A 27,934-nucleotide genomic window follows, 5' to 3' on the forward strand; every position below is an offset into this window, starting at 1 on the left:
CATGTGATGTAAGGGATAATAGGGCAGCTCCAATAATAGAATATGGATATGGTCGCACAGCGGTTCTGTTAGTGGACTAATATTGCAGAGAATATGAGTTCAAGTCCTACCATGGCCGTTTGTGAAATTTGGAAATAACAGTGACCACGAAACTGTTGGTATGCTATAAAAACCCAACTGATTAACTAATATCCTTTAGGAAAAGAAATCTGCTATCTTTACGGGATCTGGTCTATATGTGATTGAGTCTTAACTACTCTCTGACGTGGCCAATAATTTACTGAGTAACACTGATGGGAAGTAATATTTCCAGATATCTTTATGTTGGTGCCATGTTTCCCAGCTAAATGTTTTCACCATCATGTGCAGGGGTTTGCATGAAGTACAAAATGTAAAATCTACCTGCTGTAACGCTCAGTACTGCACTTTTAGTTAAAGGTTCCTCAGGTGTGTCCTGTGTAACTTCGATGATTAACTCAGCACCATCATGCTTGGATATGTCAGGATACAGGGTAACGCCGCAGAATATGGTGAAAGTCCCTTCAGTACGTTGTAATTCTGGCACCTCAGCACTGAAGGAATCATCTTTGTTGCAGCAACTGGATACATTTGTGAGGGGAAGAGATACTTTCGTTGGTCCTGACAATTTCTCTGCTGGTATTTGCCAGTGAAATAACTTCTTTGCTTCCTGCTCCCCTTTCCTCTTGAAGGATGTAACAATGTTCACCACCTTTGGATTGTGCAAAGTAACTTCCCAGCTCAGATCGGTTTCCTCGCCATCTTTGATTTTATTTGGCATTTTGATATCACTAATTTTAGGAGGAACTACAAAAGAAAAAACAATAATGTGAAATAAACTTTATATTCCAATTCTCCCCGATGCATTCTTTTTCCTCTCCAGCCAGAGGAAAGCAGCCTCTCAGCATCTACCCTGTCAAGCCCTCTCAGAATCTTATATCTTTCAATGAGATCACCTCTCATTCTTCTAAACTCCAGAAAGTATAGGCCCATTCTACTCAATCTCTCCTCATAGGACAATCCTCTCATCCCAGGAATCAATCTGGTGAACTTTGTTGCACCGCCTCTAAGGCAACGATATTGTTCCTTAGATAAGGAGGCCAAAACTGTACATAGTACTCCAGGTGTGGTCTCACTAAAGCCCTATACAATTGTAGCAGGACTTCCTTACTCTTGTACTCTAACCCTCTTGCAATAAAGGCCAACATACCATTTGCCTTCCTAATTGCCTGCTGTAACTGCATGTTAACTTTCTGTGTTACGAGGACACCCAAATTTTTCTGAACACCACCATTTAATAGTTTCCCACCATTTAAAAAATATTCTGTTCTTCTATTCTTCCTACCAAAGTGAATAATCTCACATTTCCCCAAATTATACTCCATCTGCCACCTTCGTGCCCATTTACTTAACCTTTCTATATCTCTTTGCACACTATTTGTGTCCTCCTCACATCGTAATTTCCCACCTAGCTTTGTACTGTTAGCAAACTTGGTTACTTTACACTCGATCCCTTCATCCATGTCATTAATATAGATTGTAAATAGCTGAGGCCCAAGTACTGATCCTTGCGGCACCCCACTAGTTACAGCCTGCCAATGTGAAAATGACCCGTTTATTCCTACTCTCTGTTTTCTGTCCATTTACCAATCCTCTATCCATGCTAATATGTTACCCCCAACCCCATGAGCCCTCATCTTGTGTAATAAACTTTTGTGTGGCACCTTATCGAATGCCTTTTGAAAATCCAAATATACCACATCCACTGGTTCCCCTTTCTCTACCCTGATAGTTACATCCTCAAAAAACTCTAATAGATTTGTCAAGCTCGATTTCCCTTTCATAATACCATGCTGACTCTGCCTAATCACATTATGATTTTCTAAGTGCCCTATTACCACTTCCTTAATAATGGATTCCAGAATATTCCTGGTGGCCGATATCAGGCTAACTGGCCTGTACTTCCCTGTTTTCCCTCTCCCTCCTTACTTGAGTAGCAGTATTCCATTTGCTACCTTTCAATCCACTGGGGCCGTTCTAGAATCTAGGCAATTCTGGAAGATCACAACCAAAGCATCCACTATCTCTGCTGCCACCTCTTTTAGAACCCTAAGGTGTAGCCCATCTGGTCAAGGGGATTTGTCAACTTTTAGTCCTATTAATTTCTTTAGTTCTTTTTCTTTACTAATATTAATTACTTTAAGTTACTCACTCTCATTAGCTCCTCAGTTCTCCACTATTACTGGTATGTATTTTGTGTCTTCGACTGTGAAGACAGATACAAATTATTTGTTTAACATCTCTGCCATTTCCTTATTCTCCATTATATTTTCACCTGTCTCAGCCTCTAAGGGAGCCATGTTTACTTTTGCTACTCTCTTCATTTTTACATACTTGTAGAAGCTTTTACAATCTGTTTTTATATTTCTTGCTGGCTTACTCTCGTTCTATTTTTCCCTTTTTAACAATTTTTTGGTCATCCTTTGCTGGTTTCTAAAACTCTCCCAATCCTTAGGCTTACTGCTCTTCTTGGCAACATTATAAGCCTCTTCTTTTAATCTAATACGATCAGAATAGAAAGAGCATTGGAAATAGTGCAAACCCTGTATGAAAGGCAACAGAAATGTCACAGATATGAATGATATCATTCACTGAGTACCATCTAATTTATTTCAGAACAATTTATATCAGAAAACTGAAAACATTTAAATTTGGAACAGGATATTCGATTCCATCTGATATCTGCATTTGTAAAATGAATTAACTAAAATTTCCAGAATTTTATTGAAGAAAAGCACTGTCCAATCATCTGGATAACTTGGACGTACTGTTTTCTGCTTTCAAAGTTTTTTTATGCAAAAACAACAGACATAGAATTGGAGATCACAAAATGTCTTTGCAGCCTCCTCTTTTTCACATTTTTATGTTTATTGAATATTGGGAAACAATTTCCCTGCTTTAAAATGTTGTGGTGCAAACCAGTCATTCTGACTTGGCGTTTGCTGAAAATTCTCTCAATTAGAAGTTTTAAAACAGTGCTCCGATCTGAGGCCTGCACAGTCTTGGGGCCACAAATGACACAAATTGATTTTTGGTCACTAAAATTATATACAATTGATAAAATATATATATAAATTAACTTGTAAAAATTTAACATGTTTGAAATAAGCAACAATACAGTTGCCACGGTTCAAATTACAATTAAAATCATGCGATACTGCTCTAGTAAAATATAAAACATCTAATATCTACACACATTTCTTGTCAACTTTTTGATATTATAAATTCCGAATGTTCACATTTATAATGTAAACTTGTCTTGCTATAATTACACCCTTCCCCCCCCAGTTATCATCTGCATTTGTTCCCTTAGTACTGCATTGAGGAGGTTTTCTGCAGGGCTGCTCCATCAAAGGGAAAGCAGTGGGGCAGACCCCAAATCCATTTGATTATGTAGTTCAGACCATGTCCCAAATGCAAATTACAGGGGTGATCTACACGGGTGCCGCCCACCTGAGACTGCAAGGATGCTTGAGCGACGTCCGTTGGAACATCAGCCCCGAATATGATGATACCTGTGACAATGCATCTTTGCATCAATACTGCACTGGGGTGTCAGTCAAGATATATGATCAAGTCATGGAATGAGACTTCAACCCAATACCTTCTGGGTTACTTTGGGTTGCCTTATATCCCCCACCTGCTTCTCTTGTGTCCTCTGGCTTTGACACTGCGCTCAAACAAATACTTCAAAGGCTTTCTGAGACAAGAAACCTCAACCCATTCAAACAATCTAAAGTTTAGCTCCTGTAGTCCTGCTGCATCAGAGGGAAAGCAGAGGAGCGGACCCCAAATCAACCTGAACAGACAATTCCAGACCCTGTTCCAAATGCCAGGGACAGGGGTTATCTGTATGGATGGGGCAGGCCACTGGAGGCTGCAAGAGTGCATGAGAGACACCCGCCCCGACATCGGCTCTGAACATTGTCGTGGCACCATGTCACTCCAAGGATAATAGAGGGAGGGCAGGAAGGACCCAATGAACGGGGCCATTTTTTTCATTTTTGGCTCTCAGTGTATTAAGGGATACAATTTTAAAAGGGAATCATTCGCCTTTGGCATCAATTAGCTTTATCTAACTCTAACACTTTCCTAAATGTCTCACTTAAATAAAAGATGCCATTTTTTCCTTCGGTCTAATACTTTTCCCAACATATTATCTTCTTTATTAATCCTACCTTCAGTTCTTTGCTTATTGATCCTTTGAAGTACACCTTCTTTGTATTGATCATCTGCACCTTGCTCTGTATTCCCAGTATTGTTTAGTTCTATTGTGGAGATTTTCTGTGATTCTACATGAGTAGAATAAAACACTATAAACAGTATAAACCCCAGAGTGTAGAGGAACAGAAACAGCAGTGATAATGCCATTGGCCAATATTTAAAGAATAAACAGGTATTCAGTTGAGCACGATGCAACTTTAACAAAGGAGAAGTGTCATTATTTTGAAGATGGCATCGCATTAAAGACCCTTAAAATAATGCAGAATTGTTTCTCAGTGAGAACACTAACTGCTCGTAGGCTTTTCTCGCTTCCCTGAATTTACCTCAGTCAACGAGCTTCAAATAATTGCACAACTTGGTTATTCAAGTGCTCCAGTCATTTTCCACACGATACTTTATTCTGATCCAATCATTGTGCACATACTGTACTTTTATGTAAGGTACATAGATCATTGAAGTGTCATGAACAGGTGCAGAAAATAATCAAGAAGGCAAATGGAATGCTGGCCTTTATATCTAGAGGAGTGTAGTACGAGGGGGCAGATGTTATGCTACAGTTATACAAAACCCTGGTTAGACCGCGCCTGGAGTACTGAGAGCAGTTCTGGGCACCGCACCTTCAGAAGGACATATTGGCCTTGGAGGGAGAGCAGCGTAGGTTTACTCGAATGATATCCGGACTTCAAGGGTTAAGTTACGAGGAGAGATTACACAAATTGGGGTTGTATTCTCGAGAGTTTCGAAGGTTAAGGGGTGATCTGATCGAAGTTTATAAGATATTAAGGGGAACAGATAGGGTGGATAGAGAGAAACTATTTCCGCTGGTTGGGGATTCTAGGAGTAGGGGGCACAGTCTAAAAATTAGAGCCAGACCTTTCAGGAGTGAGATTAGAAAACATTTCTACACACAAAGGGTTGTAGAAGTTTGGAACTCTCTTCCGCAAACGGCAAATGATACTAGCTCAATTGCTAAATTTAAATCTGAGATAGATAGCTTTTTGGCAGCCAAAGGTATTAAGGGATATGGGCCAAAGGCAGGTATATGGAGTTAGATCACAGATCAGCCATGATCTTATCAAATGGCGGAGCAGACACGAGGGGCTGAATGGCCTACTCCTGTTCCTATGTTCCAATGTTCCTATGATACATCAGTGCAGTTGCCAGAAGAAAATTTCATCAATTCTGAATTTGAGAAAAAAGAGATTCCTCTCATCTGAATACGATGGCTCCTGTAACAATGCATCTTTCCATCAATAATGTACTGGGGTGTCAGTCGAGATATATGCAGAAGTACAGAACAGGACTTCAACACACTATCTTCTGACTCAGGGGCAAGAGTGTTGAATGAAGCAACTAATATTTCCAGGAATTTTGGAGGTCACACTGTGCAGACTTCACTTCCTGGATGACAAACAATTATTTTTTTCACTTTCAACATTAGCTAAGGTGTTTCACCAAGTTTATTACCTCCACCATCCTTTACATTTGTCTTTTGTTGTTCCTCAGTGCTTTGTGGATCAGGGTCAGTTTGTGCTGCCTTTTCTCCATCATCTGTTCCTCTTGTGTCCTCTGGCTTTGACACTGCGCTCAAACAAAGGAAACAACTTTCAGCTTTAATATTTCAAAGGCTTTGAGACAAGAAACCTCAACCCATTCAGACAATCTGAATTTTAGCTCCTGAAGTCCTGTTGCATTGCTGCACCAGTGGGAAAGCAGAGGAGCGGACACTATATTCGCCTGAACAGACAATTTCAGACCCTGTCCCAGAGGCCAGGGTCAGGGGTCATCTGCATGGATGGGGGAGGGCACTGAAGGCTGCAAGGGTGCATAAGCGATACCCGCCCCGACATTGGCTCTGAACATTGGAGTGGCAACATGTCACTCCAAGGATACTAGAGGGAGCGCAGGAAGGACCCAATGAACTGGGGCATTTTTTTCATCTTTGGCTGTCAGTGTATTAAGGGATACAATTTTAAACGGGAATCATTCGCCTTTGGGATCAATTAGCTTTATCTAACTGTAACACTTACCGACATGTCTCACTTAAATAAGTGATGACATTGTTTCCTTTGGTCTAATACTTTTCCCAACACATTATTTTCTTTATTAATCCCACCTTCTGTTTTTGAAATTTGATCCTTTCCGACTCACCTCCTTGTTTCCCGTGATCATCTGCACCTTGCTCTGTATTCCCAGTATTGTATTGTTCTATTGGGGAGGTTTTCTGTGTTTCTACATGAATAGAATAAAACACTATAAACAGTATAAACCCCATAGTGTAGAGGAACAGAAACAGCAGTGATAATGCTATTGGCCAATATTTAAAGTATAAACAGGTATTCAGTTGAGCACGATGCAACTTTATCAAAGGAGAAGTGTCATTATTTCTAAGATGGCATCGCATTAAAGACCCTTAGAATAATGTAGAATAACTTGGACGTACTGTTTTCTGCTTTCAAAGTTTTTTTATGCAAAAACAACAGACATAGAATTGGAGATCACAAAATGTCTTTGCAGCCTCCTCTTTTTCACATTTTTATGTTTATTGAATATTGGGAAACAATTTCCCTGCTTTAAAATGTTGTGGTGCAAACCAGTCATTCTGACTTGGCGTTTGCTGAAAATTCTCTCAATTAGAAGTTTTAAAACAGTGCTCCGATCTGAGGCCTGCACAGTCTTGGGGCCACAAATGAAACAAATTGATTATTGGTCATGAAAATTATATACAATTGATAAAATATATATATAAATTAACTTGTAAAAATTTAACATGTTTGAAATAAGCAACAATACAGTTGCCACGGTTCAAATTACAATTAAAATCATGCGATACTGCTCTAGTAAAATATAAAACATCTAATATCTGCACACATTTCTTGTCAACTTTTTGATATTATAAATTCCGAATGTTCACATTTATAATGTAAACTTGTCTTGCTATAATTACACCCTTCCCCCCCACAGTTATCATCTGCATTTGTTCCCTTAGTACTGCATTGAGGAGGTTTTCTGCAGGGCTGCTCCATCAAAGGGAAAGCAGTGGGGCAGACCCCAAATCCATTTGATTATGTAGTTCAGACCATGTCCCAAATGCAAATTACAGGGGTGATCTACACGGGTGCCGCCCACCTGAGACTGCAAGGATGCTTGAGCGACGTCCGTTGGAACATCAGCCCCGAATATGATGATACCTGTGACAATGCATCTTTGCATCAATACTGCACTGGGGTGTCAGTCAAGATATATGATCAAGTCATGGAATGAGACTTCAACCCAATACCTTCTGGGTTACTTTGGGTTGCCTTATATCCCCCACCTGCTTCTCTTGTGTCCTCTGGCTTTGACACTGCGCTCAAACAAATACTTCAAAGGCTTTCTGAGACAAGAAACCTCAACCCATTCAAACAATCTAAAGTTTAGCTCCTGTAGTCCTGCTGCATCAGAGGGAAAGCAGAGGAGCGGACCCCAAATCAACCTGAACAGACAATTCCAGACCCTGTTCCAAATGCCAAGGACAGGGGTTATCTGTATGGATGGGGCAGGCCACTGGAGGCTGCAAGAGTGCATGAGAGACACCCGCCCCGACATCGGCTCTGAACATTGTCGTGGCACCATGTCACTCCAAGGATAATAGAGGGAGGGCAGGAAGGACCCAATGAACGGGGCCATTTTTTTCATTTTTGGCTCTCAGTGTATTAAGGGATACAATTTTAAAAGGGAATCATTCGCCTTTAGCATCAATTAGCTTTATCTAACTCTAACACTTTCCTAAATGTCTCACTTAAATAAAAGATGCCATTTTTTCCTTCGGTCTAATACTTTTCCCAACATATTATCTTCTTTATTAATCCTACCTTCAGTTCTTTGCTTATTGATCCTTTGAAGTACACCTTCTTTGTATTGATCATCTGCACCTTGCTCTGTATTCCCAGTATTGTTTAGTTCTATTGTGGAGATTTTCTGTGATTCTACATGAGTAGAATAAAACACTATAAACAGTATAAACCCCAGAGTGTAGAGGAACAGAAACAGCAGTGATAATGCCATTGGCCAATATTTAAAGAATAAACAGGTATTCAGTTGAGCACGATGCAACTTTAACAAAGGAGAAGTGTCATTATTTTGAAGATGGCATCGCATTAAAGACCCTTAAAATAATGCAGAATTGTTTCTCAGTGAGAACACTAACTGCTCGTAGGCTTTTCTCGCTTCCCTGAATTTACCTCAGTCAACGAGCTTCAAATAATTGCACAACTTGGTTATTCAAGTGCTCCAGTCATTTTCCACACGATACTTTATTCTGATCCAATCATTGTGCACATACTGTACTTTTATGTAAGGTACATAGATCATTGAAGTGTCATGAACAGGTGCATAAAATAATCAAGAAGGCAAATGGAATGCTGCCCTTTATATCTAGAGGAGTGTAGTACAAGGGGGCAGATGTTATGCTACAGTTATACAAAACCCTGGTTAGACCGCGCCTGGAGTACTGAGAGCAGTTCTGGGCATCGCACCTTCAGAAGGACATATTGGCCTTGGAGGGAGAGCAGCGTAGGTTTACTCGAATGATATCCGGACTTCAAGGGTTAAGTTACGAGGAGAGATTACACAAATTGGGGTTGTATTCTCGAGAGTTTCGAAGGTTAAGGGGTGATCTGATCGAAGTTTATAAGATATTAAGGGGAACAGATAAGGTGGATAGAGAGAAACTATTTCCGCTGGTTGGGGATTTTAGAAGGAGGGGGCACAGTCTAAAAATTAGAGCCAGACCTTTCAGGAGTGAGATTAGAAAACATTTCTACACACAAAGGGTTGTAGAAGTTTGGAACTCTCTTCCACAAACGGCAAATGATACTAGCTCAATTGCTAAATTTAAATCTGAGACAGATAGCTTTTTGGCAGCCAAAGGTATTAAGGGATATGGGCCAAAGGCAGGTATATGGAGTTAGATCACAGATCAGCCATGATCTTATCAAATGGCAGAGCAGACACGAGGGGCTGAATGGCCTACTCCTGTTCCTATGTTCCAATGTTCCTATGATACATCAGTGCAGTTGCCAGAAGAAAATTTCATCAATTCTGAATTTGAGAAAAAAGAGATTCCTCTCATCTGAATACGATGGCTCCTGTAACAATGCATCTTTCCATCAATAATGTACTGGGGTGTCAGTCGAGATATATGCAGAAGTACAGAACAGGACTTCAACACACTATCTTCTGACTCAGGGGCAAGAGTGTTGAATGAAGCAACTAATATTTCCAGGAATTTTGGAGGTCACACTGTGCAGACTTCATTTCCTGGATGACAAACAATTATTTTTTTCACTTTCAACATTAGCTAAGGTGTTTCACCAAGTTTATTACCTCCACCATCCTTTACATTTGTCTTTTGTTGTTCCTCAGTGCTTTGTGGATCAGGGTCAGTTTGTGCTGCCTTTTCTCCATCATCTGTTCCTCTTGTGTCCTCTGGCTTTGACACTGCGCTCAAACAAAGGAAACAACTTTCAGCTTTAATATTTCAAAGGCTTTGAGACAAGAAACCTCAACCCATTCAGACAATCTGAATTTTAGCTCCTGAAGTCCTGTTGCATTGCTGCACCAGTGGGAAAGCAGAGGAGCGGACACTATATTCGCCTGAACAGACAATTTCAGACCCTGTCCCAGAGGCCAGGGTCAGGGGTCATCTGCATGGATGGGGGAGGGCAATGAAGGCTGCAAGGGTGCATAAGCGATACCCGCCCCGACATTGGCTCTGAACATTGGAGTGGCAACATGTCACTCCAAGGATACTAGAGGGAGCGCAGGAAGGACCCAATGAACTGGGGCATTTTTTTCATCTTTGGCTCTCAGTGCATTAAGGGATACAATTTTAAATGGGAATCATTCGCCTTTGGGATCAATTAGCTTTATCTAACTGTAACACTTACCTATATGTCTCACTTAAATAAGTGATGACATTGTTTCCTTTGGTCTAATACTTTTCCCAACACATTATTTTCTTTATTAATCCCACCTTCTGTTTTTGAAATTTGATCCTTTCTGCCTCACCTCCTTGTTTCCCGTGATCATCTGCACCTTGCTCTGTTTTCCCAGTATTGTTTTGTTCTATTGGGGAGGTTTTCTGTGTTTCTACATGAATAGAATAAAACACTATAAACAGTATAAGCCCCATAGTGTAGAGGAGCAGAAACAACAGTGATAATGCTATTGGCCAATATTTAAAGAATAAACAGGTATTCAGTTGAGCATGATGCAAATTTATCAAAGGAGAAGTGTCATTATTTCTAAGATGGCATCGCATTAAAGACCCGTAGAATTGTTTCTCAGTGAGGACACTAACTGCTCGTAGGCTTATCTCCCTTCCCTGAATTTACCTCATTCAAGGAGCTTCAAATAATATTGGCGTAATTGCACAACTTGGTTATTCAAGTGCTCCAGTCATGTTCCTCACGATACTTTATTCTGATCGAATTATTGTGCATATTCTGTACTTTTATGTCAGGATACATCATTGGAGTTACCGGAAGAAAATTTCATCAATTCTGAATTTGAGGAAAGAGGAGATTCCTCTCATCTGAATACGAAGGTGCCTGTAATATTTCCAGATATCTTTATAACTGCATGCTGTAACTGCATGTTAACTTTCTGTGTTACGAGGACACCCAAATTTTTCTGAACACCACCATTTAATAGTTTCCCACCACTTAAAAAATATTCTGTTCTTCTATTCTTCCTACCAAAGTGAATAATCTCACATTTCCCCAAATTATACTCCATCTGCCACCTTCTTGCCATTTACTTAACCTGTCTATATCCCTTTGCACACTATTTGTGTCCTCCTCACAGCATACTTTCCCACCTAGCTTTGTATTGTTAGCAAACTTGGATATATTACACTCGATCCCTTCATCTAAGTCATTGATATAGATTGTAAATAGCTGAGGCCCAAGCATTGATCCTTGTGGCACCCCACTAGTTACATCCTGCCAATGTGAGAATGACCCGTTTATTCCTACTCTCTGTTTTCTGTCCATTTACCAGTCCTCTATCCATGCTAATATATTACCCCCAACCCCATGAGCCCTCATCTTGTGTAATAAACTTTTGTGTGGCACCTTATCGAATGCCTTTTGAAAATCCAAATATACTACATCCACTGGTTCCCCTTTCTCTACCCTGTTAGTTACATCCTCAAAAAACTCTAATAGATTTGTCAAGCACGATTTCCCTTTCATAATACCATGCTGACTCTTCCTAATCACATTATGATTTTCTAAGTGCCCTATTACCACTTCCTTAATAATGGATTCCAGAATATTCCCGGTGGCCGATATCAGGCTAACTGGCCTGTACTTCCCTGTTTTCCCTCTCCCTCCTTACTTGAGTAGCAGTATTCCATTTGCTACCTTTCAATCCACTGGGGCCGTTCTAGAATCCAGGCAATTTTGGAAGATCACAACCAAAGCATCCACTATCTCTGCTGCCACCTCTTTTAGAACTCTAAGGTGTAGCCCATCTGGTCCAGGGGATTTGTCAGCTTTTAGTCCCATTAATTTCTTTAGTTCTTTTTCTTTACTAATATTAATTACTTTAAGTTACTCACTCTCATTAGCTCCTCAGTTCTCCACTATTACTGGTATGTATTTTGTGTCTTCGACTGTGAAGACAGATACAAATTATTTGTTTAACATCTCTGCCATTTCCTTATTCTCCATTATATTTTCTCCTGTCTCAGCCTCTAAGGGACCCATGTTTACTTTTGCTACTCTTTTCATTTTTACGTACTTGTAGAAGCTTTTACAATCTGTTTTTATATTTCTTGCTCTCTTACTCTCATATTCTATTTTTCCCTTGTTATCAATTTTTTGGTCATCCTTTGCTCGTTTCTAAAACTCTCCCAATCCTTAGGCTTACTACTCTTCTTGGCAACATTACAAGCCTCTTCTTTTAATCTAATACGATCAGAATAGAAAGAGCATTGGAAATAGTGCAAACACTGAATGAAAGGCAACAGAAATGTCACAGATATGAATGATATCATTCACTGAGTAACATCTAATTTATTCCAGAACAATTTATATCAGAAAACTGAAAACATTTAAATTTCGAACAGGATATTTGATTCCATCTGATATTTGCATTTGTAAAATGAATTAACTAAAATTTCCAGAATTTTATTGAAGAAAAGCCAAAGGGGGAGGTACTTTTTTGTTCCTCTTTTTATGGAAGTGAAAACTTACCATAAATTTCTTTGACTTTTTTAAAACACCAATTTTTTGCCAACACAAAGCCCCAGAGTCTCCCTCCCCGCCAGGCTATTCCAGTGACATGAATTACGAAAAGCATTTTGAAGCAGCATGCAAACAAGACAAGACAGCGGAGATGTATTGTTGTGCACGACTTCAAACTGGCCTAAGAGCTGCATTGGAACTGTCCAACCTCAGGTAACCATGCTCAGATGGAGGATGCAGATTTTCTAACTTGTAGCTTGTTCCCCTGGGGTCTGAAGGCCATTTTGAGGTCTTGGCCCTCACTGTTTCCGAAGCAGCTACTGCAGAATGCTCGGAATGTGCCCATAATTGACGTAATACTGGAGCACCATACCAGGGAGGGAAATTACACTTGACCGTCTCCATGTCAGAAATAAAATTGACAGATTTTAGAAAATGGTCAAGGAAATTTCTGATGATATTGCTTCCATCTATAAAATATGAGTAAGTTGAACTAAAAGTACCTCCCATAGACATCCCCTCCCCCTATACAATGTAGAGTTGCATCACTGTACTCCTTTCCTGCATCTCCTTGACTTTAATTAAGCAACAACATTTTTCCATTGGACCAGCTTCCAGATTATTTTTTCCCTGCAACTCATCTCCTTGTCTGCAGTTATCATCTGTAACTTGCTTTGTTTCCTCAGTGTTGCTTTCTTCACCTGTGGAGGTTTTCTTTGATTCTATGTTAATTCAAAGGAAATCACACTGTAAAAAGTGTAAACCCCATCGTGTAAAGGAGCAGAAACAGCGGTGATAATGCTGTTGGCCAATACTGATAGAAAACACATGTATTCAGTTGGACAAAATGTCGCTTCACCAAAAGGGGAAATGTCATTAACTTTCAGAATGGCTCCTCCTCGGAGAATCTCAGAATAATGAAGACCTGTACCTCTGAGAATATTAACTGCCAGTGAACCTCTCTTGCTGCATTAAATTTACCTTTGACAACTAGTTTGCATTAGGACTGGCAGAATTCCATAACTTGATTACTTCAGTGGCATTTTCCCCCTTTTTTATGTTCCAATTGGTTTTCTCCAGGAAAGCAGAGTATAAAAATATATGTCCCATTTATGTTCTAACATGATTCAGATCACATCATAAACAAATGCTTGAATTTAAAGTATAATTCCGTCACTGGCAATTGCAGTAAGAGTAGTCGGGGGAGCTAATAGGATACTCTGCCAATATTCCACATCATTTCAATGCTTCCGAGTACTGGAAAACAATGGAAGGAAACAAACCATCAGGGTCTGTTTCTGTTGTGGTGGAAAGAATTGGAATGAGGAAAACTTTACAGGATAAGGTTATATACAAATTTTGCTTTATTTCAGACTGCCTCCAGAAAAGAATATTGGTGCAATTTACATTAACATGCTGTTCTTCAGTTCAAATGTAATGAAGGAGTTAAATTCATCGAACAGCAGAGCTGAAAAATATAGTTTAGGATTCAAACAAGTATTCTGAGCCAAAGTGCTTTAAACAATGAAAGTTAGTTTTGAGATTTCAAGAACATTCGTACCTATTCAGGTGGGGATGTTTCAATTCATGTAAGCCTAGAGTGAAGTGTTTGCTGAGGACATACTCTTGGGAGAGGGGATAGTTGGTTAGGTGCAGGGACGATGTGCAAACTAGCCACGGCACCATGGTTCAGGGGGCCATTCAAGTGGGGGGAGTAAAAAGGAATGTGGTTGTTGTAGGCGACAGTATAGTTAGAGGGATAGACACTGTTCTCTGCAGCCAAGAGCGAGAGTCCTGAAGGCTGTGTTGCCAGGGTTAAGGACATCTCCTCAGGGCTGTAAGATTCTCAAAATTCACAGATCCCCCAAAACTCGGTTGTCTGCTGCACTTTTGTCACAACCCCCAAATCAGTCCAAGGTCTAGAACCAAGGGAGTGGGAGCAATTCGAACCGCTCAGAAGTCAGAGGTGAAGGTGACACACACCACCATCCCCTACAGGGCTGGAGAGGAACTTGGAAAGAGATGGGGAGGATCCAGTTTTCATGGTCCATGTCGGTATCAACATCACAGGTAGGACTAAGAAAGAGGTTCTGCTGAGGGAGTTTGAGCAACTAGGGAGTAAATTAAAAAGCAGAAGCACAAAGGTAATAATTATTATTACCTGAGCCATGAGCAAATTGGCACAGGGTAAATCAGATCAGAGAGATGAATGCGTGGATCAAAGATTGGTGTGGGACAAATGGGTTTCAATTCATGGGGCACTGGCACCAGTACTGGGGAAAGAGCTGTTCCGTTGGGACGGGCTTCACCTGAACCATGCTGGGGGAGGAGGGTTCAGGGGGGATGAAGTTTAGATTGATAAAGAGAAAAGACAGGAAGTAGTACAGGAAAGTGATGGGGGTAATGATTAACAGTGTGTGTCAGGAAGGGACAGAGCGTACAAACATAAGAGTGCACTAGAAAATGGGGCCAGGGTAGGAAAGAATGGTAAAAAGACAAAATTAAAGCTTCATTATCTGAATGCTCGCAGCATTTGTAATAAGATAGATGAATTGACGGCACAAATAGAAACAAATGGGTATGATCTCATTACAGATACGTGGTTGCAAGGTGACCAAGTTTGGGAGCTAAATATTCAGGGTTATTTAACATGATCTTGGCTCAGAAGATCACAATGTCAAATTGGAGCTGGAGCTGCGGGTGGACTCACTGTGGAGTATCCGTGATGCTGAGACTATCGTGGATAGCACGTTCTGTGAGGTGGTCACACCGCAGGTAAAGAATACGCAGGCAGAAAGGAAATGGGTGACCGCCAGGCAGAGTAAAAGGACTAGACAGGTAGAGCAGGAGTCCCCTGGGGCCATCTCCCTCTCAAACAGATATTCTGCTTTGGATGCTGTTGGGGGAGATGGCTTATCAGGGGAAAGCAGCAAGAGCCAGGTTCGGGGCACCACGGGTGGCTCTGCTGCACAGGAGGGGAAGAAGAAGAGTGGCAGGGCTATAGTGATAGGGGATTCCATTGTAAGGGGAACAGATAGGCATTTCTGTGGCCGCAAACGTGACTCCAGGATGGTATGTTGCCTCCCTGGTGCTAGGGTCAAGGATGTCACGGAGCGGTTGCAGGGCATTCTGGAGGGGCAGGGTGAACAGCCAGTAGTCGTGGTCCATATTGGTACCAACGACATAGGTAAAAAAAGGGATGAGGTCCTGCAAGGTAAATTTAAGGTGTTAGGAGATAAATTAAAAAGCAGGACTTCAAAGGTAGTGATCTCAGGATTACTACCGGTGCCACGTGCTAGTGAGTATAGGAACAGGAGAATAGACATTGGGACCGGTTCTGGGGAAGGTGGGACCTGTACAAGTGTGACGGGTTACACCCGAGCAGGACCAGGACAAATGTCCTCACGGGGGTGTTTGCTAGTGCTGCTGGGGAAGGTTTAAACTAGAGTGGCAGGGGGATGGGAACCTGAGTGGGGAGTCAGAAGGGAATAAAGTTGAGAGCAGCAAGAGAGGGGAAGACCCAGGGGAAATCTACAATACAAATAGTACAAACAGTTGTTCAAGAACAAGTGAAAGGGAAAAGCATAGAGCAGCGGAAAGAAAGTGTACTTTAGGCACTTCAGGTACTTTAGGCACGACAGATAAAATGAAAACTAGAAGGCGTAAGGCGATTAACCCAGCATCAAAGCTGTGGCAGGGGGTTGGGAACCTGAGCAGGGAGACAGAGGAAAGCGTATCAGGAAGGGACAGAAGGTATGGAGTAAAAGGTAAAGTGTTAAAAAAGGAAAAAGCAGGAACTAAGTGTCACAAAACATATTTGAAAGTTCTTTATCTGAATGCACGTAGCATTCGTAACAAAATGGATGAGTTAACGGCACAAATAACGACGTATGGGTATGATCTTGTGGCCATTACAGAAACATGGCTGCAGGGTGACAACGACTGGGAATTAAATATGCCAGGCTATTTAACAATCAGGAAGGACAGGCAGGAAGGAAGGGGAGGTGGGGTGGCTATGTTAATAAGGGAAGGAATCACTGTAATACAGAGAAAAGATATTGGGACAAAGGATCAGGATAATGAAACAGTTTGGGTAGAGATAAGGAATAATAAGGGGCAAAAAACACTCGTGGGCGTAGTATATAGGCCTCCTAATAGTTGCAACTCTGCTGGAAGAAGTATAAATCAGGAAATAGTCGGGGCATGTAATAAGGGAACAGCTATAATTATGGGGGATTTTAACTATCATATTAACTGGACAAATCAAATTGGGCAGGGTAGCCTTGAGGAAGAGTTTATTGAGTGTATTAGGGATGGATTTCTTGAGCAGTATGTAACTGAACCAACAAGGGGGCAAGCAACCTTGGACCTGGTCCTGTGTAATGAGCCAGGATTAATTAATAATGTCCTAGTTAAGGATCCTCTTGGAATGAGCGACCATAACATGGTTACATTCCATAACCAATTAGAGGGTGAGAAGGTTGGTTCTCAAACAAGCGTACTGAGCTTGAATAAAGGAGACTATGATGGTATGAGAGCGGAATTGATTAAAGTGGACTGGGAAAATAGATTAAAGGGTAAGACGGCACATGAGCAGTGGTGTTCATTTAAGGAGTTATTTTACAACTTTCAAAACAAATATATTCCACTGAGGAAAAAAGGGTGTAAAAGAAATGACAGCCATCCGTGGCTAAGTAAAGAAATTAAGGATAGTATCCGACTAAAAACAAGGACATATAAGGTAGCCAAACTTAGTGGGATGATAGAAGATTGGGAAGTCTTCAAAAGACAGCAAAAAGTAACGAAAGGATTGATTAAGAAAGGGAAGATAGATTATGAAAATAAATTAGCAAAAAATATAAATACAGATAGCAAGAGTTTCTACAGTTATATAAAAAGAAAAAGGGTGGCTAAAGCAAACGTAGGTCCTTTAGAGGATGAGACCGGGAAATTAATGGTGGGAAACATGGAGATGGCAAAAATGCTGAACAAATATTTTGTTTCAGTCTTTACGGTAGAGGACACTAAGAATATCCCAACACTGGACAAACAGGGAGCTCTAGGGGGGGAGGAGCTAAATACGATTAAAATCACTAAGGAATTGGTACTCAGTAAATTAATGGGACTCAAGGCGGATAAATCCCCTGGACCTGATGGCTTACATCCTCGGGTCTTGAGGGAAGTGGCAGTAGGGATTGTGGATGCTTTGGTAATAATTTTCCAAAATTCTCTGGACTCGGCAAAGGTCCCGGCAGATTGGAAAACTGCCAATGTAACACCCTTATTTAAAAAGGGTAGTAGGCAGAAGGCTGGAAATTATAGACCAAATAGCTTAACAATTGTGGTGGGTAAAATTTTGGAGTCTATTATTAAGGAGACAGTAGCAGAACATTTGGATAAACATAATTTAATAGGACAAAGTCAGCATGGCTTTACAAAGGGGAAGTCATGTCTGACAAATTTGCTTGAGTTCTTTGAGGATATAACGTACAGGGTGGATAAAGGGGAACCAGTGGACGTAGTGTATTTGGACTTCCAGAAGGCATTCGACAAGGTGCCACATAAAAGATTATTGCTCAAGATAAAGAATCACTGGATTGGGGGTAATATTCTGGCATGGGTGGAGGATTGGTTATCTAACAGGAAGCAGAGAGTTGGGATAAATGGTACATTCTCGGACTGGCAACCTGTGGCCAGTGGTGTTCCGCAGGGGTCGGTGCTGGGTCCCCAACTCTTTACAATCTATATTAACGATTTGGAGGAGGGGACCAAGTGTAACATATCAAAGTTTGCAGATGATACAAAGATGGGAGGGAAAGTGGAGAGTGAGGAGGACATAAAAAACCTACAAGGGGATATAGACAGGCTGGGTGAGTGGGCGGAGATTTGGCAGATGCGATACAATATTGGAAAATGTGAGGTTATGCACTTTGGCAGGAAAAATCGGAGAGCAAGTTATTATCTTAATGGCGAGAAACTGGAAAGTACTGCAGTACAAAGGGATCTGGGGGTCCTAGTGCAAGAAAATCAAAAAGTTAGTTTGCAGGTGCAGCAGGTGATCAAGAAGGCCAACGGAATGTTGGCTTTTATTGCTAGGGGGATAGAATATAAAAACAGGGAGGTATTGCTGCAGTTATATAAGGTATTGGTGAGACCGCACCTGGAATACTGCATAAAGTTTTGGTGTCCATACTTAAGAAAAGATATACTTGCTCTCGAGGCAGTACAAAGAAGGTTCACTCGGTTAATCCCGGGGATGAGGGGGTGGACATATGAGGAGAGGTTGAGTAGATTGGGACTCTACTCATTGGAGTTCAGAAGAATGAGAGGCGATCTTATTGAAACATATAAGATTGTGAAGGGGCTTGATCGGGTGGATGCGGTAAGGATGTTCCCAAGGATGGGTGAAACTAGAACTAGGGGGCATAATCTTAGAATAAGGGGGTGCTCTTTCAAAACTGAGATGAGGAGAAACTTCTTCACTCAGAGGGTAGTAGGTCTGTGGAATTTGCTGCCCCAGGAAGCTGTGGAAGCTACATCATTAAATAAATTTAAAACAGAAATAGACAGTTTGCTAGAAGTAAAGGGAATTAGGGGTTACTGGGAGCGGGCAGGAAATTGGACATGAATTTAGATTTGAGGTTAGGATCAGATCAGCCATGATCTTATTGAATGGCGGAGCAGGCTCGAGGGGCCGATTGGCCTACTCCTGCTTCTATTTCTTATGTTCTTATGTTCTTAAATCAATTTGAGTGGAGGTAAGTAATAGCAAGGGAAAGAAATCACTGGTGGGAGTAGTATACAGGCCCCCTAACAATAGCTACACCATAGGGCAAAATATCAATCAGGAAATAGGGGGGGCTTGTAAAAAGGTAATGCAATAATCATGGGTGATTTTAACTTTCACATAGATTAGACAAATCAAAATTGGCAAAAGTAGCCCTGAGGAGGAGTTCATAGAGTGTATTCAGGACTGTATGATGGTGGCAAACAACTAAAAAGATATTTTATGACTTGCAACAACAATATATCCCGGTGAGGAAGAAAGACTCCACAAAAAGGGTGAACCAACCATGGCTAACTAAGGGAGTTAAGGATGCAATCAGGTTAACAGAAAAGGCATACAATGTGGCAAAGATTATTGGTCAGCACAAAGATTGGGAAAACTTTAAAAACCAGCAAAGGATGACAAAAAGAATAATAAAGAGGGAGATAATAAATTATGAGAGTAAACTAGCGAGAAATATAAAACTGAGAATAAAAGCTTCTACAAGTACATAAAAAGGAAGAGGGTAGCTAAAGTAAACATTGGTCCCTTAGAGGATGAGACTGGGGAAATAATAATGGAAAACAAGGAAATGGCAGAGGAATTGAACAGATATTTTGTATCTGTCTTCACAGTAGAAGACACTAATAACATACCAATAATAGTAGATAATCAAGGGGCAAAGGGGAGGGAGGAACTAAAAACAACCACTATCACTGGAGAAAATGTACTTGGTAAACTAATGCGTCTAAAGGCTGACAAGCCCCCTGGACCTGATGGCTTGCATCTGAGGGTCTTAAAGGAAGTGGCTACAGAGATAGTGGATGCATTGCTTGTAATCTTCCAGAATTCATTAGATTCTGGAAAGGTCCCAGCGGATTGGAAAACCGCAAACGTAACATTCAAGAAGGAAGTGAGACAGAAAGCAGGTAGCGATAGATCAGTTAGCATCTGCCAATGGGAAAATGCTAGAATCCATTATTAAGGAAGTAGTAGCAAGACATTTGGAGACTCATAATACAATTAAGGAGAGTCAAGATTGTTTTATGAAGGGGAAATCATGTCTGACAAATTTATTAGAGTTCTTTGAGGAAGTAACAGACAGGGTGGATAAAGGGGAACCAATGGATGCAGTATATTTGGATTTCCAAAAGGCATTCGATAAGGTGCCACATAAAAAAGGTGACTGCACAAGATAAATGCTCACGGTATTGGGGGTAATATACTGGCACGGATAGAGGATTGGCTAACTAACAGAAAACAAAGAGTCGGGATAAAAGGGTCATTTTCAAAATGGCAATTCCTAACTAGTGGGGTGCCGCAGGGATCAGTGCTGGGGCCTCAACTATTTACAATATATATCAATGACTTGGATGAAGGAACAGAGTGTATTGTGGCCAAATTTGCTGATGATACAAAGATAGTTGGAAAAGCAAGTTGCGATGAAGACACAAAGGCCCCGATATTAGCGGGGAGGTGGATGGCAGCGGGGAGGAGGAGGGTGGGGGGGCGATTGGGCACGTGGCAAACCCGCATGAACCAAACTTACGATTTCTGACGCGCTCGCACGTTGACTGATAGTGGTTAACGTACTCTCCGGGTTTCATGCCCGGCAGCTAACCTGATTGACAGGTTGGCTGCCATCAGGAGCTGCAACGCGAGGCGGGGGGAGGGGGGCGCGAGAAAGGGAGAGAGCCAGACGTCATCCGGCGCTGGACTGGAAGACGGTGGGGGGGCGGGGGGTGAATGGAAGATCCGGCAATGGACTGTAAGACCGGGGTTGGGGGAGAGGGGAAGATCGGTGGGGAGAGGGGAAGATCGGGGTGACAGAGGGGAAGATCGGGGTGGATCGGGACTGTGAGATTGGGGGGAGATCAGGGGAAATCGGGGGGGAGATCGAGAGGGTGAGATCGGGGGGAGAATGGGAGGATGAGATCGGGGGGACATCGGAGCAGGAGACATTGGAGCAGGTTTCAAAGGTAGGTGCATTTAGTGTTTCTTTATTTGCATTTTTCTTTATTTAATTTAATTAATTTCTTGTTCCGGCCCTTCACTCCTGGTTTCACCAGGCGTGAATCAGAAGCAATGGGCAAGCCGCCCAGGTAAGTTAAAAATCTTTCTAATCACTTATTCTGTCACAGGTAAATTGCCTTAAGTACCTCAATGAGGTACATTTGGCTCTTTAATTGTCATCACGCCGGCTTTAATTGCCGGCAGGACTTCCGTTTTCGGGTAGCCCGTGTGCACACAGGTGGATCCCTGGGAAACTCGAAAGCCGGCAGGTTGGAGTCAGCTTCCGAAACCGAATGGGATTTGCGCAATTTTTGGAGCTCCCCCACCCTCAACACACCCGCATTTGCCTCCTAAAATCACCCCCAAAGTGTCTGCAAAGAGATATTGACAAGTTAAGCAAATGGGCAAAAATTTGGCAGATGGATTATAATGTGGGAAAATGTGAAGTCATCCACTTTGGGAGGAAAATTAAAAAAGCAAAATATTATTTGAATGGAGAAATACAATAAAATGCTGCAGTACAGAGGGATCTGGGTATCTTCATACATGAAACACAAAGGGCTCGAATTTAGCAGGCCTGCGGGTTCCCAGCGGGTGGTCCTCCGGGAGCGTCGAAAACGCGAACGGCGAAATTAGTGGGTTGCCCACGCGATCGTAGCAGGCAATCCACTAATAGGATCCAATTACCTGCTCCTCCGGGGTCCACGGCGCTGGCCTGCGCGTCGGTCGGGCTGCGCATGCGCAGTACGATCTGTCAGCTGGAGGCTCTCTAGTTAAAGGGGCAGTCCTCCACTGACAGATGCTGCAACCAATGGGACAAATTGCAGCATGGAGCAGCCCAGGGGGAAGGCTGCTCCCAGTTTAATGATGCCTCACCCCAGGTATCATCAGATGGGGTGAGGAGGAGGGGGAGGACACAGATCTTCCCCCTGGCGGGCGGGATGAAGCGGCCTGCCTCTGCCACCAAGAAGGCCTGGCTCGAGGTGGCAGAGGGGGTCACCTGCGCCACCAACATATCGCCCACCTGCATACAGTGCAGGAGGTGCTGCAATGACCGCAGTAGGTCAGCCACAGTGAGAACACGAAGTCTTTCCCCTACACTCCGTCTGCCACAACACTGCCCCCACCCCAAATCTCCTTCGGCACCGCCAACACTATTCTGTCACATCATCCTTCATGCCCACTCACACCCCATCCTCATCTTACCTCCACCTTCTCACCTCGCCAGTACTCATCCTGCCACTAACACGCGACCCAATCCTCATACAATCTCATGGCTCCATCCCATACTCACCCTCTCGTGCATCTCCCTCACGGCCAGCCTCACTCAACCTGCCACCACCTGTGCTGCAGCCACAGGGCATGCATCACATATGTGCAGTAGGCAGGGTAAGGCAAACGTCTCGTCAGCATGAAGGGGGTGCACAAGGGTGTCTGAGGGTTTGTCATGGGTGTTACCCATATTGAATTTCAGAGCCACAAACAGCACACATTATATTGACACCACCACTGCCATGTCTCCGCGAATCCTGTCCATTGTGTCCAATAATGCCCACTCCTGGGTATCACTATGAGGACCCACCACTGATGCCACCCATTGTGTTACTGCAGAGTAGGTGCAGGTGTATTTGCAGGGCTCGTCCGCGCAGACGACTGAGAGACATCGGCGGTGTAGCCGGCTGCACCTTGGAAGGATGCGGAGGAGAAGGTGTGGAGGACAGTGGTGACTTTGCCAGCGACAGGTAAGCAGTTGGTGCTGGGGCCAGCCAGGAGCAGCTCGGCATGAAAGAGGCTGCAGATCTCCACGACTACATGTCGAGCGAATCTGCGCCTCCCTGTGCACTGCTGCTCGGAGAGGTCCGGGGAGCTGCGCCTCGGTCTGTGGACCCTGTGGCGAGGGTAGTGCCCTCTGCGACGTGTCTCTCTCTGCGGTAGCCCTCCCTCCTGCTGTGCAGGTGGGCGTGCAACCACACCGTGTTGGGGGGATCCACGTCTCTGCGGCGGACGGCGTGGACTGCGAGGCTGCTGGTGGTGGTCATGCTCTTCGTCCTCCGAGGGTGTCCATACACCACCCAACTGGCAGGTGTTGGTCTGAGGGGTTGTGCAGGGTAGGTGTGTGGGTCCTCGGACTGGGGCTGCGGTTTCGTGTCGGTCTGTCCTCTGGCTTGGCCGGGGGGTGGTGGGGGGCAGGGGTTGCCCTATGTGACGCGGTGGCCTCGTGCGTGGGTGAGGGCTCTCCCCCGTGGAGTGCACCTTGGCACCTGCCACAGGCTGCTGGCTGCAACACGCCTGGTTTGAAGGGTCCTGTTTCCCCCAGTGTGGGAAACTGACTGCTTTGAACCTAAAATCCCACACTTCCTCTTTTGACAGCTGCTTCAGCTCATTAAGTGACCACAACGAGCAAGTTAAGTGCTCTCAAGTGGAACTCCGCTGGCTTTAATTGCCTGCGGGATTCCCACCAGCGGGGCTTTCGCGCGCAGCCCCGCACGTCAGCGCGGTACCCGGAAGTGGCCGGGATTTCGTCCGAATCCGGTCACGTGATCGGAGATCGGGATTTTCGGGGCCCCCCCGCTGGAAACCCGCAGGTAACCCGATCCTAAAATCGAGCCCAAAAAGTCAGCAGGTAATCCGGAAGGCAAACGGAATATTGGCCTTTATTTCTAGGAGGATGCAGTATAAAAGCAGAGAAGTCATGCTACAACTGTACAGGGTGCTGGTGAGATCACACCTGGAGTTATGCATACAGTTCTGGGGCCCTTATTTAAGGAAGGATATACTTTCATTGGAGGCATTCAGAGAAGGTTCACTAGGTTGATTCCAAGCATGGAAGGGTTGTCTTTTGAGGAAAGTTTGAACAGATTGGGTCTATACTCATTGGAGTTTAGAAGAATGAGAGGAGATCTTATTGAAACATACAAGATTCTGAGGGGACTCGGTCGGGTAGATGCTGAGAGGATGTTACCCCTCATGGGGGAATCTAAAACTAAGGGGCTTAGTCTCAGAATAAATGGTCGCCCGTTTAAGACAGAAATGAGGAGGAATTTCTTCTCCCAGAGAGTCATGAATCTTTGGAATTCTTTACCCCAAAAAGCTGTGGAAGCTGAGTCATTGAATACATTCAAGGCTGACTTGGACAAATTTTTGATCAGCAAGGGAGTCAAAGGATATGGGGAAAGGGCGGGAAAGTGGAGTTGTGGTAAAAATCAGATCAGCCATGATCTCATTAAATGGCGGAGCAGGCTCGAGGGGCCAAATGGCCCACTCCTGCTCCTATCTCTTAAGGTCTTATGGTTCACAGATCCACTGGTGAATTACTGAAAAGGGAAGAAGTCAGAGGGACAGCCCTCCCACTTACTGGAAACACAAGAGAAAGGACAGAGCAATACAGGGGCAGTAAGTCAGCCAGTTGGGCCTAGCGAAGAAAAGTCACTCATTTCAAACCCAGAGACAGTCAGAATCAGAATCAGGAAACATTATGCTATCCTGCTGATAGGGATACTTTGATATTTTCTGTCAAAATATATTTGCCAGCACACAAACCAACCTGAATGTGTCAATTTTAAAAGTACGTCATTCTAGATCTCAGTTTAAGCACCTGGTAGTAGGGATTTTTGATACCTCGTTAATAAAACAATTGTATCAAATCTTTCTCTGCCCAAGTGTAATGAAGCAGATCCAAATGTCCAGTTATTGTGAATCTTAAAGTGAAAACTGTCATACTCATTATTAATAATTACTTTCCAACTTTTCAGTTATGTTTATATAGCAGAACTGTATTTCACCACATTCTGTAACCTCATGGCCCGGCATATTCCTCACTCTACCATTACCATCAAGCCAGGGGATCAACCCGGGTTCAATGAGGAGTGTTGAAGAGCATGTCAGGAGCAGCAGCAGGCATACCTAAAAATGAGGTGCCTACCTGGTGAAGCTACAACACAGGACGACATGTATGCTAAACAGTGGAAGCAGCATGCTGCAGACAGAGCTAAGTGATCCCACAACCAACGGATCAGGTCAAAGCCCTGAAGTCGTGCCACATCCACTCATGAATGGTGGTGGGCAATTAAACAACTGACGGGAGGAGGTGGATCCGTGAAGATCTCCATCCTCAATGATGGCAGAGCCCAGCACCTGATTGCAAAAGACAAGGCTGAAGTGTTTGCAACCATCTTCAGCCAGAAGTGCCGAATGGATGATCCATCTTGGCCTCCTCCTGAGATCTCCACCATCACAGAAGCCAGTCTTCAGCCAATTCGATTCACTCCACGTGATATCAAGGAATGGCTGAGTGCACTGTATACACCAAAGACTATAGGCCCCAACAACAGCCTGTGCTGCAGAACTAGGTGCGCCTCTAGCCAAGCTGTTCCAGTACAGCTACAACACTGGCATCTATGCGACAAAGTGGAAAATTGCCCAGGTGTGTCCTGTCCACAAAAAGCAGGACAAATCTAATCCGGCCAATTACTGCACCATCAGTCTACTCTCAATCATCAGCAAACTGATGGAAGGAGTCATCAACAGTGCTATCAAGCGGCACTTACTCACCAATAACCTGCTCCAGACCTCATTACAGCTTTGATCCAAACGTGGACAAAAGGGCTGAATTCCAGAGGCGAGGTGAGAGTGACTGCCCTTGACATCAAGGCAGCGTTTGACTGAGTGTGGCATCAAGGAGCCCTAGTAAAATTGAAGTCACTGGGAATCAAGGGAAAATTCTCCATTGGCTTGAGTCATACTTAGCATAAAGGAAGATGGTCGTGGTTGTTGGAGGCCAACCATCTCAGCCCCAGAACATTGCTGCAGGAGTTCTTCGGGGCAGTGTCCTAGGCCCATCCATCTTCAACTGCTTCATCAATGACCTTCCCTCCATCATAAGATCAGAAGTGAGTTGTTTGCTGATGATTGCAGTGTTCAGTTCCATTCGCAACCCCTCAGATAATGAAGCAATCCGTGCCCACCCGCAGCAAGACCTGGACAACATCCAGGCTTGGGCTGATAATTGGCAAGTAACATTCATGCCAGATAAATGCCAGGCAATGACCATCCATCAAGAGAGCATCTAACCACCTCCCCTGCACCATCGCTGAATCCCCTACCGTCAACATCCTGGGGGTCACCATTGACCACAAACTTAACTGGACCAGCCATATAAATACTGTGGCTACAAGAGCAGGTCAGAAGCTGGGCATTCTGCGGCGAGTGATTCCCCAAAGCCTTTCCACCATCTACAAGGCACATGTCAGGAGTGTGATGGAATACTCTCCACTTGCCTGGATGGGGAGAGCTTCAACAACACTCAAGAAGCTCCACACCATCCAGGACAAAGCAGCCTGCTTAATTGGCACCCCATCCACCACCCGAAACATTCACTCCCTCCACCACCGGCGCACCATGGCTGCAGTGTGTACCATCCACAGGATGCACTGCAGCAACTCGCCAAGGCTTCTTCGACAGCACCTCCCAAACACATGACCTCCACCACCTAGAAGGACAAGAGCAGCAGGTACATGGGAACAACACCACCTGCACGTTCCCCTTCAAGTTACAAACCATCTCGACTTGGAAATATATCGCCATTCCTGCTCCATCGCTGGGTCAAAATCCTGGAACTCCCTTCCTAACAGCGCTGTGGGAGAACCGTCATGACACGGACTGCAGTGATTCAAGAAGGTGGCTCACCACCACCTTCTCATGGGCAATTCGGGATGGGCAATAAATGCTCGCCTTGGCAGTGACGGCCACATCCCATGAATGAATTTTTTAAAAATTCCCTGCCAGTGGCATCTTCACTTTCCTTTGGTTTTGTTTGTCCTTAATTATGTCCTTATAATAGATATTGATTGAAAGCAATCAATATTAACCAATATCTATTATAAGTCCACCGACTCCCACAGCTACCTTGATCACACTTGCTCCCACCCTGCTTCCTGTAAGGACTCTATTCCCTTCCGCCAGTTTCTCTGTCTCCGTCGTATCTGTTCTGACGATGCCACCTTCCGCACCAGTGCTTCCGATATGTCTTCCTATTTCCTCAACCGAGGATTCCCCTCCACTGTAGTCAACAGGGCCCTCGACCGTGTCCGTTCTATTTCTCGCACTTCTGCCCTCACCCCTTCCATTCCCTCCCAGAACCATGATAGGATCCCCCTTGTCCTCACCTTCCACCCCACCAGCCTCCACATTCAACATATCACCCTCTGCCATTTCAGCCACCTCCAGCGTGATCCCACCACCGCACACATCTTACCCTCCCCTCCCCTTTCAGCATTCCGAAGGGACTGTTCCCTTCGCGACACCTTGGTCCACTCTTCCATCACCCCCAACACCCGCTCTCCTCCCCACGGCACCTTCCCATGCAAGCGCAGGAAATGCAACACCTGCCCTTTCATCTCCTCCCCTCCCACTGCCCAGGGCCCCAAACACTCCTTTCAGGTGAAACAGCGGTTTACTTGTACTTCTTTCAATTTAGTAAACTGTATCCACTGCTCACAATGCGGTCTCCTCTACACTGGGGAGACCAAACACAGACTGGGTGATCGCTTTGCTGAATACCTCCACTCTGTCTGCAAGCGTGAACCTGATCTGCTGGTCACTTGCCATTTCCCTTCCCACT

General features: G+C 43.7%; 1 protein-coding gene across 1 annotated transcript in view; it reads right to left on the bottom strand.

The window, feature by feature from the left end:
- LOC137327780 (aspartic and glutamic acid-rich protein-like) overlaps positions 1 to 27,934 on the bottom strand; it is a 63,831-nt gene that overhangs the window by 28,571 nt on the left and 7,326 nt on the right. Inside the window, exons 5-11 of the mRNA XM_067993586.1 lie at positions 10,354 to 10,434; positions 9,670 to 9,783; positions 8,157 to 8,270; positions 6,454 to 6,534; positions 5,770 to 5,883; positions 4,257 to 4,370; positions 403 to 825 (exon numbers count right to left, since the gene is read on the bottom strand). Coding sequence (XP_067849687.1) covers positions 403 to 825; positions 4,257 to 4,370; positions 5,770 to 5,883; positions 6,454 to 6,534; positions 8,157 to 8,270; positions 9,670 to 9,783; positions 10,354 to 10,434 — 1,041 coding nt within the window. The remainder of the gene's footprint in view (positions 1 to 402; positions 826 to 4,256; positions 4,371 to 5,769; positions 5,884 to 6,453; positions 6,535 to 8,156; positions 8,271 to 9,669; positions 9,784 to 10,353; positions 10,435 to 27,934) is intronic.

Source organism: Heptranchias perlo, chromosome 12 (genome assembly GCF_035084215.1).
Source record: "Heptranchias perlo isolate sHepPer1 chromosome 12, sHepPer1.hap1, whole genome shotgun sequence".
Taxonomy (NCBI): domain Eukaryota; kingdom Metazoa; phylum Chordata; class Chondrichthyes; order Hexanchiformes; family Hexanchidae; genus Heptranchias; species Heptranchias perlo.